A 20,705-nucleotide genomic window follows, 5' to 3' on the forward strand; every position below is an offset into this window, starting at 1 on the left:
GGACCGGGGCCCCGCTGGGTGCCGCAGCAGGGTGCTGAACCCTCCTTGGGGTGCGGGGACAGCTGGGGCCTGGATGGGGTTTTGGGGTACTGAGGGGCCAGGCACGGTTCAGCAGGGAGGGGAGGAACCCAGGGCCAGGCTGAATAAGTCTGTTTTTTCCAGGAACAGCACCAGCCCCGTGCCCCAGCCCTCACCGCAACGCTTTGCTGGGCGAGGAGATGGAGAGCCTGGAAACTTTGGCACCAGCAGAGCCCCGAGAGGTAAATGCTCCGTGTCCTGCTGCCAGCTCCTGCCTCCTACTCCAGGTCCGGCTGATGGGGCCCAAACTCCTCCTGGTGTCCTCCCACCCGGGCACAAGGCGCTGCTGAAGCAAGCTCCCTGCTAGGGCTCCGCACCACTCAGGATGTGCACCCTGGAGAGCCCTAGGGTCCTGGGTCTAATCCTGAGCTGGGCCAGGGCAGTGCCCGGAGGGGTGCTGAGCCCCCACCCCTGCCTCCCCCAGCAAACTGTCCGCTTTGGGTGGCCAAAAGCTTGGTTTAGCTGATGAAATAATCCTCTTCCTGCGCCAGCTCCCTTCAAACAGCGGAGGGAAATCTGCTTCGGTGCTGGACGGGTCTGTTCGCAACGGGGTCGGGGTCAGAGCGGGGCTGATCCTGCCCGTGCCCAGCACCATCTCCAAGGGTTTGGGACACAGGGGCTGATCCTGAGAACCAGCCCTGCCTGGAGCGTGCCCCTGGCCCTGTCCCAACCCCGTGAGCAGGGCCCCGTGCTGCCAAACCCCCTTCGAAGCTGCTCTTCCCTGCTCTGCAAGCGACCGGGGGGAGCCTGGTGGCACAGGGACACCCGGCAGCCAGGTTATGCCCCCTGCATCACCTCCATCCCATCAGCTTCTCCCCATCCCCAGCATCCCACCTGTCCCCCGTGTGCCAAGAACAAGCTCGAGACAACCTAAAAATCAAGTGATTTTTGGAAGGTGAGCCAGGCTGGGGGAGGTTACTGGAAACCCGTCCTTGCACTCAGCCAGGATTAGGTGAAAGCCCCTGGGGTGCACGAGCACCCCGAGGAGCCGATCTCCAGCCGCAGGAGGGACCTGGCTGTACTGAAAGCAATGGGGTAGGGCAGCCCACCTCTTTTTAGGGTTTTAGGGCTTTTTATGGGTGAAATGGAGGAAAATTTCCATCCTTGGCACTGGTTGGTGTTGGGCATGCAGGGGACAAAGTCCCCGTAACAGCCCCGATCTATCCTGTCCTGCACAGCCCCTTGGGTCCCATCCTGGATCCACGCAGGCAGCTCCAAAAACACTGTTTTTGCCCCATTTCATGGCCCTGCCTTGCAGCCAGACAGCAAGGGAAAACTGACAGTACTGCGTACAAACCAAATGGATCTCGGGGCAGGGTTTCTGCCCAACTATGCAGCCCTGAGCACCGACAACACACCAGGATGTGCAGGGGGGAAAAAAGGGAGGAAAAGCAAATCTGGGAGCCCGTGCTGCGTCTTGGAGCGCTGCTGGCTTATAAAGAGCTGGGGCTGGAGCCTTGGGGTGCTGAGAGCCACAGGGAGGTTTCATCAGCCTCGTGGAGCCCTCGGCAGAAAGGCCCCGTGCAGAAATGTCGCGGCAATCCCAGCCCTCTCAGCGCACCTCTGGGTTTATGCAACCAAAAAGCACGTTTTGAGCCTCGTTTGGCCGACAAGTCTTCATCTCCCTAATCCAGAGATCTGCCAGCAGGCCCCGGCCGTGGGTTAATCCTCCCGGATTGTCACCCGTGGGCTATGAGCTGTGCAGAACAACGTTCGTGTTAACAAGCCACGAGAATTACGCTCCTCCAGCTGGTTAATTACCCGAGCGCTCGCACCCCGTGTTCGCCCACCTGCCTCCCTGAGCTTAAGGGGCTCTGCCTCTCCGGGGGGCATTGCACGCACCCCAAGGGCTCTGCACGCTCAGGGATGGGGGGCACAGTGCTCCGGACAGCCTTTGCCAAAGGGTTTTGGGGCCAGGAGTCACCCCCCTCGTGAGACATCCCCGTGCCCTCTCCACGGAGCCAACCCGGGACATGGGCACTGCGCGCACGGTCCGAGGGTTGTTCAGGCACCTGCATCGCCTCCCCCGTGTCCCCAGCAGTAAAAGCAGTCGAAGTTCCCCCCCGGTGCCCTGCTGTGCCAAAGCGGGGGGGGGGGGGAACCAGGTCATTGCTGCCCTGGAGGGTCTGCAGCCAGGTGTGCAAATCCATCCTCCTGCCCCTCTCATTGCTCGGGCACTGTGTTTTGGTTGCACGGGGGATTTGCTGAGGTGGGAAAACAGGGGATGAGGTGGGAAAGAGGACAAGGAACGGGGACTGGGATTTCTCCTCTCCAAATCTCCCCGGTAATTCATTGCGTGGGGTGGTGGGACGGGGCCAGAGTCTGCAGGGTCCTGGGATAGAAAGAAATCTCCTCCGGAAAGGTCCCTGAAAAGTGACAGGTTTCTGCAGGAGCAACTCATCTCGGATGGGCTGAGCTGCGCAGGCACCAAACTGGGGTTTTCCTCGGGATCAGCGCAGAGCCAGGACCCTCTGCAGAGCCCTGGCTCTAGTGTGGGACCAGCTCCTGCTCTGCAGGACCAGCCCAAAGCCCCCAGGAAGCTCGGTTTGACCCGCAGCGCCTTTTCCTTGCATGAATGCAGCCAGGACACCCGGCTCGGCATGCATCCACCCCTCTGCACCGGCTCCCCTGTCCCTACCGGCCCCCCTGCCTCAGCACCGGGCTTGCAAAAGGGGAAAATACAAGGGGAGAAAATGCAAAGGGAGGAAATGCAAAGCACCGTGCACCAGATCCTGTCCTTCCCGGGGCTCTGGGCACAGAAAGATTGTGCTACCGCTTTTGGCAGAGTTCTGCTGGATGAACCGCCCGGCGCAGGAGCCGAGTACACACACACACACGCACACGCACGCTCAGGGGTCCAGAAAGCCCCCAAAACACCCCAGCTGCTTCCTTTTCTTATTTACAAGCCCGACGCGCTGCGTACCTGCTGCTCCCTGCAAAACCAGCAGCGGTGCCCAGCACCCCGAAGCAGCCGGCAGTACGGGCACTGCTCCCGGCGTGGCACCGAGGATGTCCCCAGCCTTCCGAGGATGCTGAGCCTCCGGGCGCAGCATTTTTAAGGAGCCACTTTGCACGAGCCACAGCTTCATTTGGAAACCCTGCGTGCCGCAGCCCCACGCCGGTTCTCCCTGCAGCTCTAGGTGCTCAGCAGACCCGGGTGGCTCATGAATTATGGAACAAATACTCCAGAGCGCAAAATTGCTTTGGAGAGCTGCTGTCTGGATGATTTAGCAAGCCCCTGCCTCTCTAACCAGCAAGGGCAGAGACTGAGCTCCGTGCACAAACCCCACAAAAGCGCTCTGCCGCCCCGAAGCAGCCCAGGAAAAGAAGTTTGCGAGCACCAGCAAAACTGTGTGCTTCCAGGGAGCCCGCGGCTGCCTGCCTGCCTCTGGAGAACCAACCGCAATAACCAGCGGATATCCGGAACCCCCTGCAAGAAGCTTTAGAGAGAATAGACGATACGAGGGATGCAGCTTTCAATATATTTGCTGTAGGATATAGTAACAGGCACGGTTCTAAAGCAAACACGGGCAGGTGCACTAGAGCTGGAGCTTTTGCTTCGCTTGTTTTAAATTACGAAGTGCTGAGACAGCCTAGTCTAGGAGATAGGTTAGAGTCCGAAAAGAGCTGCCCCCCGCGTGCCCCGGGGATCATGCACGCAGCCCGCGGAGGCGATTCCCGCACAGCTGCATCGTTTTGTGCCTGGAAAGAAATGGAAGTGGTGTCAAACAAAGGAAAATCGGTCAATGGGCTAGGAAAAGCACGTCGTTACTCAGGGGAGGGCAGCTGGCTCGTGCTTTTTCCTCCAGGTGTGGAGCAAGAAAAAAAAAGGGGAAAAAAAAAAAAAAGGAGCAATCAAGCCAAGTTTCGCCTTAGTCAAATACAAATCTAATAGGAAAGAGCTGTACATGGTCAAAGTCAAGTCCGGGCTCCGGGAACGTCCAGGACAGTTTCAGGTACGGCCCGCAGCTCCCCGGGACGTGCCCAACACTCACGTGTGCGCTGCGAGTCCGACGCGGGGCCCGGCGTGGGGAGGACGTGCGGGGAGCGGCTCCTAATCCACGGTGCCACCGGGGCTCTGTCCCAGCCCTCACTTTGCCCGCACGCGCATGGGGACAGGGGAGAGGATCTGTCCCGTTGGGATGGGATGGAGCAGGGCGTGGGGGCGAGCCAGTCCGGAGCCCTCCGAGGGGCGATGCTGCCCGCTTGGACGCATCCCAGTGCGGGCACACGCAGCATCCCCAGGGGTGGCTCTGCCTCCGGAGCGCTGCCACGGCACCGGGATGGGGGTCGGGGAGGATGCCGGGGATGGAGGCGTCGAGGGGCAGCGTGATGGGTGGGTTTTGGGGTGCCGTCAGAGGCCGGGGGTGCCGGCGGCGCTGGCGCGGCGTGGATCGGCGTCCTGCTCGTAGCGGTAGTGGTAGCCCTCCATCTGGTCGCGGCAGGCTTCCCGCAGGTTGTGCAGCCAGCGCTTGATGCCGCGACGGTTCAGGTAGAGCACCATGAGGAAGACGATGCCGATGAGGGCCAGCACGATGCCGAAGAAGACGTAGGAGGCCGTCTCCAGCCTCCCGGCCTCGCCGCCCTCGGAGGCCGCGCAGCCCAACCCTTCGAGCCGCAGGCGCACCAGCGAGGCCCCGCGCAGCGGAGGAGGCCCGGCGCAGCGCAGGCTTCGAGCGTCGGGCACGCGGGCGGCGGCGGATTGCAGCCAAGCCAGCAGCGGGCGCAGGGCGCAGTCGCAGCGCAGCGGGTTGGCTCCCAGGGACACCCGCAGCCCCCGCAGCCCCGGCGCCTCCAAGCTACGCAGCTCGGCGGCCGCCAGCCGCTGCAGCGAGTTGTTGCGGAGGTCCAGCTCCTCCAGGCCGGCGGGCAGCAGGGTGGTCGGCAGCGCCCGCAGCTCGTTGCCCGCCAGCTCCAGGCGCCGCAGGCTGAGGTTGCGCAGCGCCGAGGCGAGCTGCTCCTCCAGCGGGGCGGCCAGCAGCGCCTGGTTGAGCTGCAGCGTGCGCAGCAGCGGGGCGCCCGCGAAGGCGCCCGAAGCCACCGAGAGCAACGGGTTGTGGCTCAGGTCGAGGGTCCGCAAGGCCGGCAGCCCCTGCAGGGCCATGTCCTCGATGGCCTGGATGTTGTCGTGGCGCAGGCGGAGCAGGCGGAGGTCGGGCAGCGGGCGGGCGGCGAAGGCGGCTCTGCGCAGCACGCTCAGGTTGCTGCCGGCGATGCTCAGGTTGTGCACGGAGGCCGGCAGCTCCCTCGGCGGCTCGTCCAGCCGCTCGTAGCGGCACTGCACCAGCTCGGGGGTGGCCACGCAGTAGCAGGGGGACGGGCAGCCCCCGGGGGCGGCGGCGGGGGGCAAGGCCAGGGGCAGCAGGGCGAGCCCCAGCCAGGGCAGCCAGCGCCCGCCCGCCGCCCGCGCCTGCCTGCGGGCCATGCTCGGCACCCGGGCATGCAGGGGTTGGGGGGGTTGGGGGGGGGGGGGTCCGGGCCGGGCCGGGGTGGGGGGTGGGGGGCCGCCGAGCTGCCTCCCTTCCTGCCCCCCCGGGGCCGAGCAGGCTCCGCAGCTCGCTGCCCGCAGCCGGCGGCTCTGCTGGAAGCGCCGGGCGAGCCGCTGCCCAAATCGGGCTGGGGGCGGGAGGAGGAGGAGGAGGAGGGGAGGAAGGAGAGGGGGAGGAGGAGGAGGAGGAGGGGAGGAGGGGGAGGAGAAGAGGAGGAGGAGGAGGAGGAAGAGGGGGAGGAGGGGGGGCTGCCGGAGCGCTGCGGGCTGGGCGGAGGAGAGCGGCGGGCGGCTGCCGTCGGGGGTGCGGTGCCGCTGGTGCCCGGCTCGGCTCAGCCCGGTTCCGTTCAGCCCGACTCAGTTCAACGTGGCTTGGCTCAGCCCGGCTCGGTTCAGCCCGGCTCGGTTCAACATGTCTCGGTTCAGCCCGGGTCGGCTCAGCCCGGTTCGGCTCAGCCCGGCTCAGTTCAGCCCGGCTCGGTTCAACCCGGTTCGGTTCAGCCTGGCTCGATTCAGCCCGGCTCGGTTCAGCCCGGCTCGGTTCATCATGTCTCGGTTCAGCCCGGGTCGGCTCAGCCCGGTTCGGCTCAGCCCGGCTCAGTTCAGCCCGGCTCGGTTCAGCCCGGCTCGGTTCAACATGTCTCGGTTCATCCCGGCTCGTTTCAACGTGTCTCGGCTCAGCCCGGCTCGGCTCGGTAAAGGGGCTGCTCGCAGATCCCTCCCGGCTCGGGGAGCGTCCCGGGGCTGTCCCGGTTCCCTTTCCACCGCGGGCAGGGTCGGGGCTGTCCCGGCTTTTCGCAGCCCAGGGAATTGCCGGGGGCTGTCCCGGCCCCCTTCAAGCCGGGGGGGGGGTTCGGGGCCATCCCGGTCCCCTCCGTCCCGGGGGTGTCCCCGCAGCATCCCCGAGCCCGGAGAGCGGCGGCTGCTACCGGGCACTCAAAACAAAACAGCTGGCATTGGGCTCCGTTATCTCCTCCCGGCTTTTTATTATTTATTATTTTATTTTATTTTATTTTATTTTATTTTATTTTATTTTATTTTATTTTATTTTATTTTATTTTATTTTATTTTATTTTATTTTATTTTATTTTATTTTATTTTATTTTATTTTATTTTATTTATTTTATTTTATTTTATTTGTATTTTATTTATTTTATTTTATTTTATTTTATTTTATTTATTTTTATTTTATTTATTTTATTTTATTTTATCTTATTTTATCTTATTTTATCTTATTTTATTTATTTATTTTCCCCTTCCTTGTCGTATCAGCTGGTCTAATAAGAGCTCCTACCTGCAAAGCCTGCCACGGTCTTGCCAGGGCCGGGGGCTGCTGAGGCTGAGGAAGGGGGACACGAGCCACTGGCCATGGGGCACGGCTCTGGGATCGACACTGGGTATTTTGGGTGCGGAGCCAGGAGCTGGCTGCTCACCGAGCATCCCAGGGGGCAGGGGGTGGGTGCTGGACCCCTTTGGGTGCCTACAAACCTCCAGGGACCCAAGCTGGGGTCACATTAATAACCCCCACTTTGGGCAGATTCGGATTTTTCTCTCACGTCTTGGCTTTTCTGCTCTTCCCTGCCCTGATCTCACACCCTGTGCTTTTTAATTCTTTTTCCCCGTAGGATTTTTTCCCCATCGGGATTCCCTCTTCCTGGATGTCCCCTGGATTCTGCGGGGGCCGGGTGCATTTTGGATGCTGGTGTGAGCGGGTGGCTTGCGCCTGCTCCAGCTGCTCCTGGCCACCCAATATCGGGCTGTCAGGACGGACAAATCCTATATTTAAAGTGACAGCAAACAACGGCAGCCAGAGAAAGCCAGTGAGCTCGCGGGAGGGGTGGCAGGGGAGGAATAGGTTCAGGAATACATCAAATAATTTTTTATGCTGTGAATTATTTAAGCACGAGGATGTCTGCTCTCGCACTGAAGGACGGGGAGCCCGACGTGTGCAGCCAGCGCCCTCTGCTCCGTGCTCCCGCCTGGTCCAGCCCCAACCCATCTCAGGACCCAGCTGCGGGTGTGGAATTCACCTTTTCCCCTTTCCTTTTGCAGCTGCTGTTCCCTGGCCTCCCTCCAGCTGGGCCGTAGCTTTCCCGAGGTGCAAAGCCCGAAGCTGAGCCTCCGGCACCCCGAGGACACCCCCGTCTTCCTCCATCCCCCAGGGGGATGGGGCGCTTTGGGGTGGATGATCTGCCTGGCCGTCCCGTTGGCCCCACGTGTGTACTGTCATCTCCTTTTTCACAGCATCCTCGTGTCCTTGCGATGAGATTTAGGTTGGGGTTGATGCAAGGTGCTCCCAACAAATCGATCCGGACCATCCCATTCTCTTCCCAAGGCTTCCAAAAAGAATTGAAGGCTCGTGCCGCCGGCTCTGTGGCATTGCCTCCCCTTCCCCACCTTGACAATGCCCATGGTATTTTGGGGGCTACATCCCAGGGATGTGGGTCCAGCCCTGGAGCCCTCTGACGCCCATTTTTTGCCACCACTGTTGCCTTTTTCTTGTTTTTTTTAGCAAGGGCATCCAGTGCTTTGGCTCACGCTCGCAGCGAGGGCATCGCTCACCGCCCCACGTGCCCGCTTGAGGCTCGGCGTCCCCCTCTTTCCCTGCCTGCTGCTGCCGCCAAACGAGGCTGAAGGCTCTCCTCCTCCTCCCCACATGCCCCAGGCCTCCAGCTCTAACTTTCCACGGGGTTTTCTTGCATTTTCCTCGTGGTTTGTGGGCAGCGCTTTTGGGCTGAGGTTTCTATGACCGGAGGTGTCGTAGAAATGCTTTCAGTGCCGGCCGGCCTCAAACAGGCCATCAGCAACGTACGTTGCCCCTTGTCTCTTACAGGGGAAGATCCAAAGACATAAAAGGTGATTTAAAAAAAAAAAAATCATCTTATGGCCTCTGCGCTGCTCCTGGGCATGTTTTCAAGTCTGTGCATTTTCAAGTGAGTGCAATGAGGAAATTGTTTTTGCACGGGGAAAGTGCAGAGCCTCGTGCAAGGCTTGGGAGGTGGAGAAGAGCTGATGTGACAGTCGCGATAGCGGTGTGAGCTGGGTCATTTTAGTGCCACTGAAATTCACACCCGTGACACTGGAATTGCTCCTTTCCCTGCAGAAGGCTCCTTAAAAGAATGCTGGAAAATGAGGAGTGAGAAAAATGCTGGAAAATGAGATTTTTGCTGTGACCTTTGCAGGTGAAGCCGCTGCTAACAACCCACCTTTCACTTTGAAAAAACCCTTCCCCCTGTGTTTGCAAAGGGCTGGCACTGAAATGAAAATTTTGTTCCAGGTTTGGCTTCATCCTAGCTGACTTCCCTTCCTTTCTTGCTTGGATCACAAAAACTTTTGTAAAATTCTGTTTTTAGCCCAGCTCGGGAGGCAGGAGAAGAACCTGGGGGAAGGTTTTGAGGCTTTGTGCTTTGCTCTGGCGTGGTGCAGGGACCCGATGGGTGCTGGGGCTGGCTCCGACCCTGGGCCATGCCCATGGCCAAGCGGTGTCCCTGAGGAGCCTTCCCCTGGCTCAGCGGGCGCAGATAAGAAGCGGGGAACAAAAGGCAGCGGGGATGGGGAGACAAAACACGTGGCCAGCATGTCCCGGTGGCTGATCTCCACTTATCACTGCAGGCACGAGCTCGTCCCGGGCACGGCGGTCACCCGGGACCTCCTCGCATCGCCAGCAGCACCAGCATCCCTTCGCCACTGGGTTCGAGGAGGGTGAGGGTCGTTTTGGGGGCACGGCCACTGCCCGTCCCCTCTGGGTATCGCTCCCAGCCCACGGTGCTTCTCCTCTTTGATTCATCAGCGCCCGGGTGGGGTTGGATGTGTTGTGCTAAGGGGTGCGTATTTTAGGATGGTATCAAAGATTTTGCGTGTAAATATTCTGGGCTTGCAGAGCCACCTGTGGGTGGGCAGGAGGGCTGGGGCAGTCCCATGCAGTCCGTTTGCAGGGCTGGGGAGACGGAGAGGTGCCGAGGGCAGAGGCACTGGAGCAACTTGGGAGCAACTTGGGAGCAACTCGGGACCTGCAAACTGCACGGAGCAGCTGGGTGCGGGCCCTGGGAGCACCACCGTGGCTTTTCATGCCGAATAAATGAAATCCTGGTCCTGCCCATGACGTTTTGCTGTGCTGCAGCCCCTGCTTGGAGAACAAGGCTGCGGCTCGATGGGTGCCGGGAGCGGGCGCTTTGGGTGCCCGCAGCCAGGCTTGGCTTTGGTGCGTGTCCTGGACGTCGCATGCATGCTTTTTGCTGCAGCAAGCCAGCAGCAAAAAGGCACCTCTGGAAATGTCACAAAGCCCAGGAGGGAGAGGAGGCGCCTCCATCTCAGGGCAAAAGCAGCAGGGCTTTGGTACAAAGGCAACGGGTCAGCAGAGCCGGGGCTTTGTTTAACCGCGCCGTTTGTGCCGCGAGAGCCGAGGGAGGGGGGACCTTTCCCCCAGATGTCTGCAAAGCACCGTGCGTGCTAGTAATGCTCTATAAATACATTAGCAATAAATAATGAATTACCTGCATGGGCATTAAAGTGTAAACAGGAGGTGAAGGGCTCTCTCCCATTACCGGTCCCCCGGGACCCGCGCTGCCCTCTTTCCAACTCCTGTTTGATGTGATTCCAACTGCAGAGCCCTTAGTCACAGCAGCGACAATATCATAGATCAGTGGCTCCATAGTTAAGAAAAACAAGCCAAAAATAGTCCGGAGGGCACAGTCTTCCTCCCAACGGTGCGCTGGATTTACTTGCATCAGCGTTTTTCCCTGCTGACCCTCCCAAGGAGTCGCAGTCCTCTCCATCGTGCCCTCCATCGCCGGAGCCGCGCGATTTGGGAGGTTTCATTCCCCTCGGGCACAGGGGCAATGGGAATCTGTCATGTGTCACCCACCCCATGGCTCCAGGGTGGCCCCAGTGCTGTGGGGACGTGGCCCCAGAGGGATGGGGTCGAACGGGGCTGGTCCCACAGGCAGTCCCAGGGATGGCAGGGATGGATGGGGAGAGCTGGGAACAGCACAGACACCCACCCGAGGGGCCGAGAGGGAAGAGATGGTTTCATTGTGGGTGCTGCAGGGGATCATTCATGGGGGGGACCCTATTACTGAGCATGGGGGGGACACTCCATCACTGTGGTTACAGGATAATTGTGGGCTGGGGCCGGTCAGAGCTCTGCAGCCTGGGTCTGCACGTTGGGGGCTTGCCTTGCACTAAAAGGAGCAGTGTGATCCCAAAGAAAAGCCAATGGCGCTCTGCTGGTGCTGGGCACAGGACGTTGGCCACCTGCAAACAGCTCAGAAGTCGATCTGCTTCTGCAGGGAGGACGGGGAGGATGGCATCATCCATCTGGCTTTAATGGGATCTGCACACTGAGGCACAGGGATGGGATTTGGGAGGCTTGCAGGGTCAGGTACCCGCAAACCCAACGCAGTAACAGTAGCCATGGGGTAATCGTGTGGTTTTGCCCCTTGCAAAGAGGTGATGCTCAAGGTCTGACCAGTGCCTGGACATGCAGATGTGACGCATCTCAGGGCATCCCCTAAATTCTCCGCTGAGCTGTAGGAAGCCGGAGGGTTGGTGCAGGGTGCTGGGTTGGAGCTGTGGGGGACCACAGGGCAGTGTGTCCCAGTGTGAAATAGTTTTGGTAGCACTTCTGCTGCCCAGTTGTTGTCTTTGCCTCTCCCCATGCCATGCAGACCCCCAGGACGTGGTGGTGCTGGAGAAGGCGACACCCAGTTGGGACGTGGATGGGAGGATGGGGTTGTCCAGAAGAAAACTTGGTTATGGACACTGAGGGGATGGGAGATGCAAGGAGCTGGGATGGACGTGTCCAGTGGGGATAGGGGCATGTGGTGGGGTCTGGGTGGACCTTTTTGCCCTGAGGTGGTCGGGTGGTTGGACTGGATGGTCTTCGAAGGTCCTTTCCAACTGACCTCTTCTCTTCTCTTCTCTTCTCTTCTCTTCTCTCTTCTCTTCTCTTCTCTCTCTTCTCTTCTCTTCTCTTCTCTTCTCTTCTCTTCTCTTCTCTTCTCTTCTCTTCTCTTCTCTTCTCTTCTCTTCTCTTCTCTTCTCTCTCTCTTCTCTTCTCTTCTCTTCTCTTCTCTTCTCTTCTCTTCTCTTCTCTTCTCTCTCTTCTCTTCTCAACTCTTCTCTTCTCTTCTCTTCTCTTCTCAACTCTTCTCTTCTCAACTCTTCTCTTCTCAACTCTTCTCTTCTCAACTCTTCTCTTCTCTTCTCAACTCTTCTCTTCTCAACTCTTCTCAACTCTTCTCAACTCTTCTCAACTCTTCTCAACTCTCCTCTGAGCCATGGAACATCCTAACGGCTCCTGCTTGTGTGTTCAAGCTGCCAAAAAGGGGGGGGGGGGGGGGGGAGAGAAACCTCCTCGTGAATTTTCATGTGCATTTAATCTGCTGGAGCTCTCCCACCCGTCACCAAGCCCATGCTGATCTGTATCGCCAGGAGTGCCTATGTATAATAAAGTGGCGTGGGCCATTAGCATATACACAAAATAGGTAACACAAAGGATGAGAAAAGCTGATTTCTGAGCAGCGGCTTGATGCAAGCTGCACCTCGCGGGGTGTTCTTTTCCCTTCAAGGTTTTAAGATTAAAGTCAGTTTTATTGAAGTTGTCCACAGAGGAGAATTATCTGCCCGACACTGTGGGACAGGTAATTAGGCGAAGGGCTCAGAGTGGCCTCGTGCCTCTCCTTGCTGCAGAAACACCCCCAGGGCCTGTTTATCTTTTTACACCACTGCAGAAAAAAATATAAAAATATTTCATGCTTTTCAGGGTGTCAAATCCATTTCCAGGGCTGGGTTGGAAAGCACGTTAATGACGTGGTCTGGAGGAGGGGGTGAACAGCATCCTGCCTCTCCGTGCCGCTCGATGCCAGGCTTTGCACCCAGGGCAGGAGGATGCGTAGCTGCTCGCAGCCTCCCGAGGCATGGAGGCACAAGCCCAGGGCACATCAGGCAGCCAAAAGCTGACGGCCACCACACTTCTGGCTTGTGCTGCCCCTGGATCATTTTCCTCACCAGGCACCTGAGCTCCCACGACTGTGCCGAGCAAACAAAAAGCCATAAATTTTCCTGAGCCTGGGACTGGGGGGCTGAAATTACCCATATCGGCGCCGACAATTAATAACAGAGACATGACAAATTACACTCTCGCCCACGGCAGCGTGCGGCACCTTGAGAATATTTAATTAAAGCTTGGGTCTGCAGCTTCTGGGCATGGAGCTGGAGAGTCCTGGTTTTGATGTCCAATAGCAGGGGCAAACTTGGAGCTGCTCCTGCGGACATGGTGAGGGCAGGTGAAGGGACAGGCATCCTTGGGGACGGGGCTGTCAGCTGGGGACAGTGCTATGGGGACACCTGCTTGGTGCCACTTGCTCCTGGGGGCTTCCCCATCCCTGCAGGCGGGGGGTGGTGTGGAGGAGGCTGCCCAGGCTGTGGTGGTGGTGGTGGTGGTGATAGTGGTGATGGTGGTGGTGGTGGTGGTAGTGGTGATAGTGGTGATGGTGATGGTGGTGTTGGTGGTGATGGTGGTGATGATGATGGTGACGGTGGTGGTGATGGTGGTGGTGATGATGATGGTGGTGGTGATGGTGGTGGTGGTGGCGAAGATGGTGGTGATGGTGGTGATGATGATGGTGGTGGTGGTGATGATGATGGTGGTGGTGGTGATGGTGGTGATGGTGATGGTGGTGGTGGTGGTGGTGATGGTGGTGGTGGTGGTGGTGGTGGTGGTGATGATGGTGGTGATGGTGATGGTGGTGGTGGTGATGGTGGTGATGGTGATGGTGGTGGTGGTGGTGGTGATGGTGGTGGTGGTGGTGGTGATGGTGGTGGTGGTGGTGATGGTGGTGTTGGGGATGGTGATAGTGATGGTGGGGATGGTGATGGTGATGATGGACAGGCTCATGCACATCACAAGTGTAGGGGCATTAAAATTAGTACTCAGCACTGTGAGTGGAGATGGGCAGGAAGCTGTTGCAAATCCATTTCCTTCCTTCTATGGGAAGTTAAAAAGAAAATCAGGGAGGACAGAGAGAGGTGGGGACACAGGGACGTCCCCTGTCCCTGCCTGAACCTCTTCTGCTGTGCCATGGGCCTGGGGATCAGCATGGGTGGGGATGGAGGTGTAGCGTAGTCCCAGCAGGGCTTGCCCAGAGTGCTCGGTGTTAGCCACCCAAATTTAGTGTCCCTGGAGTGCAACAGACATGGAAAAACCTTTTGCCACCCCCCCTGCTGCATCCCACTGCACAGATGGGAATGTTCCTGCCCAGCTCTGCTCCAGGGCAGAAGTATCTCTGCTCATCCCCCAGGGAGCAGTGATGGAGACCGAGCCGATGTGGCCAGGTCACCCCCTGGGTATTGCTGCCTTCCAGCTGCTCAGGCACTATGGTAAGACCCAGATTTTTATTATTTAGGTGGCATAAATGGTCTCCTGAGTCGAAAGGGGAAAAAATAGGCAGTGTAAAATGCACACGTGGCCGTGGCCGTGCTGATGGATGGGAAACGTGGCTCCTTGGAGACAAGGGGAACCCGATGAAAGCACAAGACCTAAGTGTCCTGCAGTCCCCAGAGACTCTAAGGGATAGCTGAGATGTTGGGCCATGATTTGTTCCTATTCTCCTGTGCACAACAGGATTTTGGGGCTATTTGAGGCTACCTTGGTTTTGGGATGAATAATGGCTATATAGCAACCAGCAGCTCGCCTGCGATGAACCGGAGCTCCGCAGACAACGTTTATGGTGAATTCTTCCTGAGGGAGACTTGATGATGATTTCTGAGCAAGAAGTGACAATGGAGCCAATTGTGTGCTTGAAAACTCCTGCCTCCAGCCTCCAAAAGAGGTGCTCGGGGGAAAAGCGGAGGCCAATGATCAGCAGGATTATAAATAACTTGCCGTGGGGACCTTCCCCTTTCCTTTCTGTGGCGCGTTCATAAACAGTTTGCTTTGGGAAGCACCGCTGCATTAGTGAGAGCTGTAAAACATCAAGGGCTTTGGCTTGGCACTGCGGACTGAAAGCCCAGCAAAAAAAAAAAAAAAACAAACAAAAAACAGGGAGACAAATGAATCCCATTTCCTTTTATGAACTGCAGGGACCTGCCAGCTTGAAATGCGTCCTAGGGGACTCACAGACCGAAGCCAGCAAGGACAGACCTGCCCCTGCCTCCCACCCAGGGGACAAGCTGCTTGGGTGAAGGCAACGTCAGAAGGGGATCAAGGTGCTTTGGGGATGCTTTTCAGGAGCTTCTCCCCAGGGGACCACTCAGGATAAAGGTGCTGTGTGCGGGTGGAAACAGGAGGTGTTGCACTTGCATGGTCATGGGCAGGGGTCAGCCCAGCAACGCAGACTCTCTGGGGGGATCGATCCTGCCCCAGAGGGGTGCTTGGTGGCCTGGGGACATTTTTGGAGGGATCATTCCTGTCCTACAGGGTTGGTTGGTGGCCTGGGTGGGTCACCAAGCGGTTGCGCAGTGTTGACCTTTCTGCGCTGTCCTTGGCCAACGTCTTTGTGATTTAGCACTGAGAAATCCCATTTGTGAGGTCTAGGGGAGAGCGAGGTGTCGGTGCCAGCCCTCGTACAGGAGGCTAGAAGGTTGTGTTGGATGGAGGCTGGTGCACCCCTGCCCATGTTGAAGGGAGGAGGGACCCATGGAGATCTGGGGGGCTCTGGGTTTGGCCACCAAAGCCAGGTCCCCCCCTCATTGATCCGGCCTCCCGCTGGGCTAGGAAGGTGCTTTCAGGGAGGGATTGCTGTCAAAAGCCAAGGAGTGACTCAGCAGCGGGATATTTCCCGCAGGAGCATCTCCAGCACCATGAATCAAAGTCACAAACAACCCACAAAGCAACCTCCCTCCAGAGCATCCCCAGCCTGGGCTGGGGCAGCCCCTGGGATGGTTCCCCCCAGTGTGAGCAGGAGATGGGGAGGCTGTAGGGGACATGGGGAGCACCACCCCCAGCTCATCGGGGGCCTCTGGGGTGAGGGCACCCCCCAGGAGGCAATGCCTGAGCAAAATGCTGCAGCCAGAAGGTTTTGCAGGAGAAAATGCAGACGAGGGTGGCAATAACATCTGGCAAACGATCCCTCCGTTATTGCTGTTTTATTTTTGTTTAATGGTTGGCGTATAAAAAACCCCAAGCTTCATCAAGGTTGCGGCGAAACCTTCCGACAATCAGAGCAAGGGCTGCTCTGAGACCACTGCGTGGGAGGCAGCGGGGGGAGACCCTGAATTCTGACATCTCAAAGCTTTTTTCTGGGTCACGTCCCCAAGGGGGCTCTGCCCATGGTGTGGGAGATGCCATCTCCATGGGGTCCCTGTATCGGAGGGCAGATAGCTCTCAGCATCCCCTAAATAGCTTAGAACAGAGGTCTAAAAAAGTCCTGCTGCACAGAGAAGATGTTAGGGATGAGCAAGCCTGATGCGATCGCATCCAGAGTTATTATTATCTTCAGAGCTGCTGGAATCGCTTGGCTCTGGTGATGCACCAAGGGCATGGGACCTGGCTGGCTCGGGAGCAGAGCCAGGTCTGGTTACCAGGATCTGGCCTCACCTGGGGGCTGCATGCAGGGAACGGGAGCAGGGAAGGTCCCTGTGTCAACCCTGGGGGGGGACATGGGGGTCCCCAGCTGGGCAGGGGGGGCTTATTTAACCTGTGGCAGCCCTGCTCCCCTCCCAGTCATGGTCATCTCTCTAGGAGGAAAGATGCTCCTTGGCATCTTCTCTGTGGGTTGCTGGGGGATGGAAGGAGGGCTGTGGGAAACGGGTATTTCCACGAGAGGGATCTGCCCACCCCTCTATGACAAGGGTTCCTCCATCCACCCACCCTCTGAGGGTCTTTCTCCAGATACCATCAAGGCTCAAGGCACTCCCCGAAGCAGCGATCGCCGTCATCTCAAGGCTCCAAGCCCTTCAGCACTGCCCATCGTGGTCCCTGACCTCTCTCCAGATCAACCCCCTGGGACCTCGCCACGGTCCCCAGGGTTGGAAGGAGCCACTCGGTGCTGAGGACCCCTGGCCGTGGTCCCTGGAGGCATCGTCTCATGGAGAGCTGGTGGGTTGTCTGCAAGCGATGGCCCCGCCGTGGTGGTTGCTGTTTGCTGGTCTGAAGCCTGCAAAGGATTAGGAGAAAACAGATGGCTCCTAATTGGCAGGCCCAGCTTACTTCCTGCTCTCCAGATAAACCATTAAATTAAGGCTTAAATCGAACCTTGTACAAGTTAGGAGGCTGCAAGTAATTATTTCAAAGCCTAGGCAGACTCAAAGGCCTGGATCACGGCTCTGTTTACGGGAACGGATGGAAATCACGAGCCCTTTCCTGTAAGGCTGAGCAGCGAGGAGTTAACACGATGGAGATGGGATTGGTGAACTCCACAGCCTGTGACTCTCAAAGTTTTGGGGGAAGAGCAGGAGGCCACAGGCTTGGGTCATGCAGACCCACGGGGACCTGCAATAGGACCACAAACGATGGGATTTTGTGGTTGCTTTGGGAAACCTGTGAGAACTTAACTATCCTAATCCACAGAGCTTCTGCAACACCTACCCTAAATCTCCCCGGGGTTGTCTAAACCTCCTCTTTCTTCCCCTATTTCCAGGGCGCACGAAGGAGAGTCAGTGCTCTTCTTCTTCCTGGCCTGACTTCGGGTGTGTTTTAATTTCAGAAAACCCGTATTCAAAAAATACAGCACGAGTTTAGATGATGTTCCCAGGTGTTGTAGGACTGTGTGAAACTTCAGGCTCTGCTGGGCCAGGCCTTCAGCTCCTCAGGGTTTCAGCTCCGTACCTGCAGGCACATGTAGGTGTTCACAGCATTTGCAGGGATTCATGAGTCAGCCACGAGCGTGGTTCTCTTCTAGACAAAAATAAAAATAATAATAATAAAAAAAATGCAGCATCTCTCTGAAAAACACCAGTTCTTCCCCAAAGTCTGCAGGAAGTCGGATTTGGTTCTTTGTCCAAGAAGAGCCAGCGTGCTTGCAACACTGGCAAAGAGATTTCTGAAACTTCTCCCTTTCTCAGCCCATCCAAGCAGGGAAAATAGCCTCTTTCCTCCACAAAATAAAATAAATAAATAAATAAATAAATAAATAGATAAATGAATAAATAAAATGCTGGAGAGCTTCATTCTATTCCTAAAATTTAATCTGAGTGCCAAAACCCGACCTCTGCAGGTGCCTTCTTGTCTCGTTAGCACTAAGAGCAAAGCACCAACCTCCAGGAACCAGGAGAGAGGGGAAACATCTGGAGAGCTCTGAGACCCGTGGAGCACAAGGACCCGTCCTTCAGGTATTAAGGCTGTGGATGCACCCCAAAACAAGGCGATTCCTTCAAGAACTGGACCAAAAAACCTTGTCTAGGGCCACACTGGGAGCCTGTGGCTCAGCCAGAAGTGAAGCCCTCCTCTGCTGAGGCCCAGCATCCGTTGGGATGCCAGCATTTTTGGGTGGGTTTGGAATACAAAAAAAAAGCCCTTTTTTTGGGGGGTGGGGGAATTGGTTTGCTTTATCATGGTGCAAAATTTTAACCTTGAGCATCTTCTGCTCGCCGTCCTCTGTTACCCACCGGCATTCGGAGACGGATCGGGGCTGCGATTTGTGCAGCCCAGCTCCTCCTCCCTCTGCTGTACAGGATCAGCCACACTGCGATGTCCTGCTCTGCTCTGTGATGTCCCGTAAAGAAGTTTCCTTTAATCCCAGCTGCTGCTCCACCCGCAGGGATGGCTTCCCACAGGAGCTGGCACCACGGTGGATCCCCCTCTTGTCCCCCCTGTGTGTCTCCCTCACTCCCTCCCAGGTCCCAGTCCCCATCCTTCCTCCCCTCTTGCTCCCATGTGGGCTTTTCCCCAGGGCAGAGTGGAGCTTGTTTTTTTTTAAAAAAAATTATTTATTTTTTATTTTTTTTGGCATTCCTGTTGTTGTTTGTTGTTTTTTTTTTAAATTTATTTTTTTTTTTAATTTATTTTTGGCATCCCTGTCTGTCAGCTTGCTGCAGCACTGCTCGCCGCTCCGAACGGCATTTGGATTTGTTGTGTGCAGGGCACAAGCAGCCACATTCAGCATCCTCTGCAGCTTTGCAGCCACCCGTGGCTGCTCTGCTCCACCTTCAGTAGCCGTGCTGTGCCCGGGCAGGGCACAGAAAGGGCTGCAGCTGCACCGAAATGTAGGGCTGCTTTCCAGGAAGGTGAGACCCCCAGGGGGTTTCTTGCTAAGGGTCTTCTCGGGCTCCCCCACTCTGCAGCATCCAGCCAGGGGGAGACCTCCGGTGGGAATCCCCACACCCCGTGCACTGATTTGTTATTTTCTGGGTCCCGGTGAAGATAGGAATAATATAACGAGAGATGCTAAGGTGCCGCCTCGGTGCCTATCCGTGACAGCAGTGGGAGCTTCCACGCCACCGCCTGAGAGCCTGGATGTGGTGGATTCCCTTCTGGTTGGAAGGGTGAAAATTTGGTCGCTGGGTCCGTAGAGGGAGGCAGGTCCAGCAGAGGAAGGACACTGAGGCGTTGCCCTGCTCGGGAACTCCTGCCTCTGCATGGCAGGGCATGGAGAGATGTCTCGGGCTTAATGAAATGGGGATCCTGCAAGGAAATATCACCAACATCGGCCAAGGGATTTTGGTGCTGTGCTATAGCCTCACACCAAAGTCCTTCCTGGTGCCTTGGAGGGCAATGGCAGGTAGAAGCTTCCAAATGAGACTTCTTTATTCTTTATTCCCCAGAAATTGACGTCTTTCCAAGCTGCTGCTGGGATCTTGTCATTCCTATCCATGCTTTTCCTGCAGGATCTTAAATCCAGGAGCTGCTGGCTCTTAAAATCTTGAAGGTTTTGCAGATGGACTGCAAATGCAGCATGTGCCCAGGACAGCGGTGGCCACACCGCGGTGCCTCCAAACCCTACAAAATCACCCCCAGACCTGCAACACAGTGCAGGAAACTGATTGCAGCGAGGGAATCTTGCCTGCTGCATTGTTTTAGGCTTTTTCTTTAAAGAGTTTCATTTTTTGAAGTTTTTCCCCATGTTGTGCAGATTAAAGGGAGAGAACCGGTATGACCCCATCAGTGGCCATCCCTCTGGAAAGAGGCTGGGAGGAGGGAAGAAGCTGTCTGTTGTGGCACTTGGGATGGGAAACAAAGTGGCAACGCTGGATGTGAGAAAAGGCTCCTGTAAAAAATCATGAACAACCTCCACAGGGACTGCACTAACCTCTCAGTGTGAACGATGGTTATTGTTAATTAAACCTTCATTTAGAGCAAAAAAAAATCCTGACAGCGAGGGCACCTCTCACCTCACTGCCTGGCTCCCCCAGCGTGGTGCCAGAGCCCCTTGGAGCCACGGGCAAGGCTCCTGCAGCAGAGGCAGGAGGGGGAGATGTCGCCAGCCCCGTGCTGCACTGTGCCATCACACCTCCATGCTGGGGTCCTCTCTGCTGACCCCATGCCAATTTGGAGCTTCCTCCAAATTATTTCCAAGTGAAAGAAAGGCCGTGCAGGAGCCATCTCCATCCCACGTCTCCTCCTGATGTGGGCCGTGTCCCTCCCAGGTTTGCTGGGCACAGTGTGCGGAGGGAAAGGTCTGAGCAAGCAAGGAGCCCAGGGCTGAAACTGGGCAGGGCGTAGAGTAAAGGTGACAAAGGCACTGGGTAGAAACAGAGGGCACAAGGAGACGCTGGACAAGCAGCTCTGGTGTCACTGCTTGAGCAGGGCGTTGGACGGGGTGCCCTTAGGAGGTCCCTACCAGCCCCAGCCAGCTTGTGATGGATGCTGGGCTCACCAAGGGATGCTCCAGGGGCTTTGAAGCTCACGGCATCCCTCTGAGCTGAGTTCTTCTGCATCCAAACCTAGGGGCTTGTATACAGCAGGTTACAAAGGGACGAAGGGTGGTATTGCTCCGGGCTGGGCTGTGCTGGCAGCGATGTGGCCTCGGCCCTCGCAAGCATCTCCTGGGCCAGGCTCTGCCAGCTGCCCTGGTGCACTTTACTCCTGCCCTGGCTTTAAGAGGAGGGTGATTAAAGCCAGATAACAGGTGGATATCTTCCCCCAAACCACCTCTGCTTCATCCCCAAGCCACACGGGAATGCAGAGGAGTGGGATGGGTGCAGTGGCACTGCTCTGGCCTCCTCCACGGGGACGTGGTGCTGGGAACGCCACCTGCAGAGC

General features: G+C 57.1%; 1 protein-coding gene across 1 annotated transcript; it reads right to left on the reverse strand.

The window, feature by feature from the left end:
* Positions 1-3,546: 3,546 nt before the first annotated feature.
* On the reverse strand, positions 3,547-5,617 carry TPBGL (trophoblast glycoprotein like). Its single transcript, XM_048047980.2, has one exon. The coding sequence runs from the start codon at positions 5,501-5,503 to the stop codon at positions 4,433-4,435; it is 1,071 nt and encodes a 356-aa protein (XP_047903937.2). The 5' UTR covers positions 5,504-5,617; the 3' UTR covers positions 3,547-4,432.
* Between the last annotated feature and the right edge of the window lie 15,088 nt (positions 5,618-20,705).

Source organism: Anser cygnoides, chromosome 1, assembly GCF_040182565.1.
Source record: "Anser cygnoides isolate HZ-2024a breed goose chromosome 1, Taihu_goose_T2T_genome, whole genome shotgun sequence".
Classification (NCBI taxonomy): Eukaryota; Metazoa; Chordata; class Aves; order Anseriformes; family Anatidae; genus Anser; species Anser cygnoides.

Coding starts and splice junctions, on each gene's coding strand:
- TPBGL (XM_048047980.2), bottom strand. CDS start 5,503: ATGGCCCGCAGGCAGGCGCGGGCGGCGGGCGGGCGCTGGCTGCCCTGG.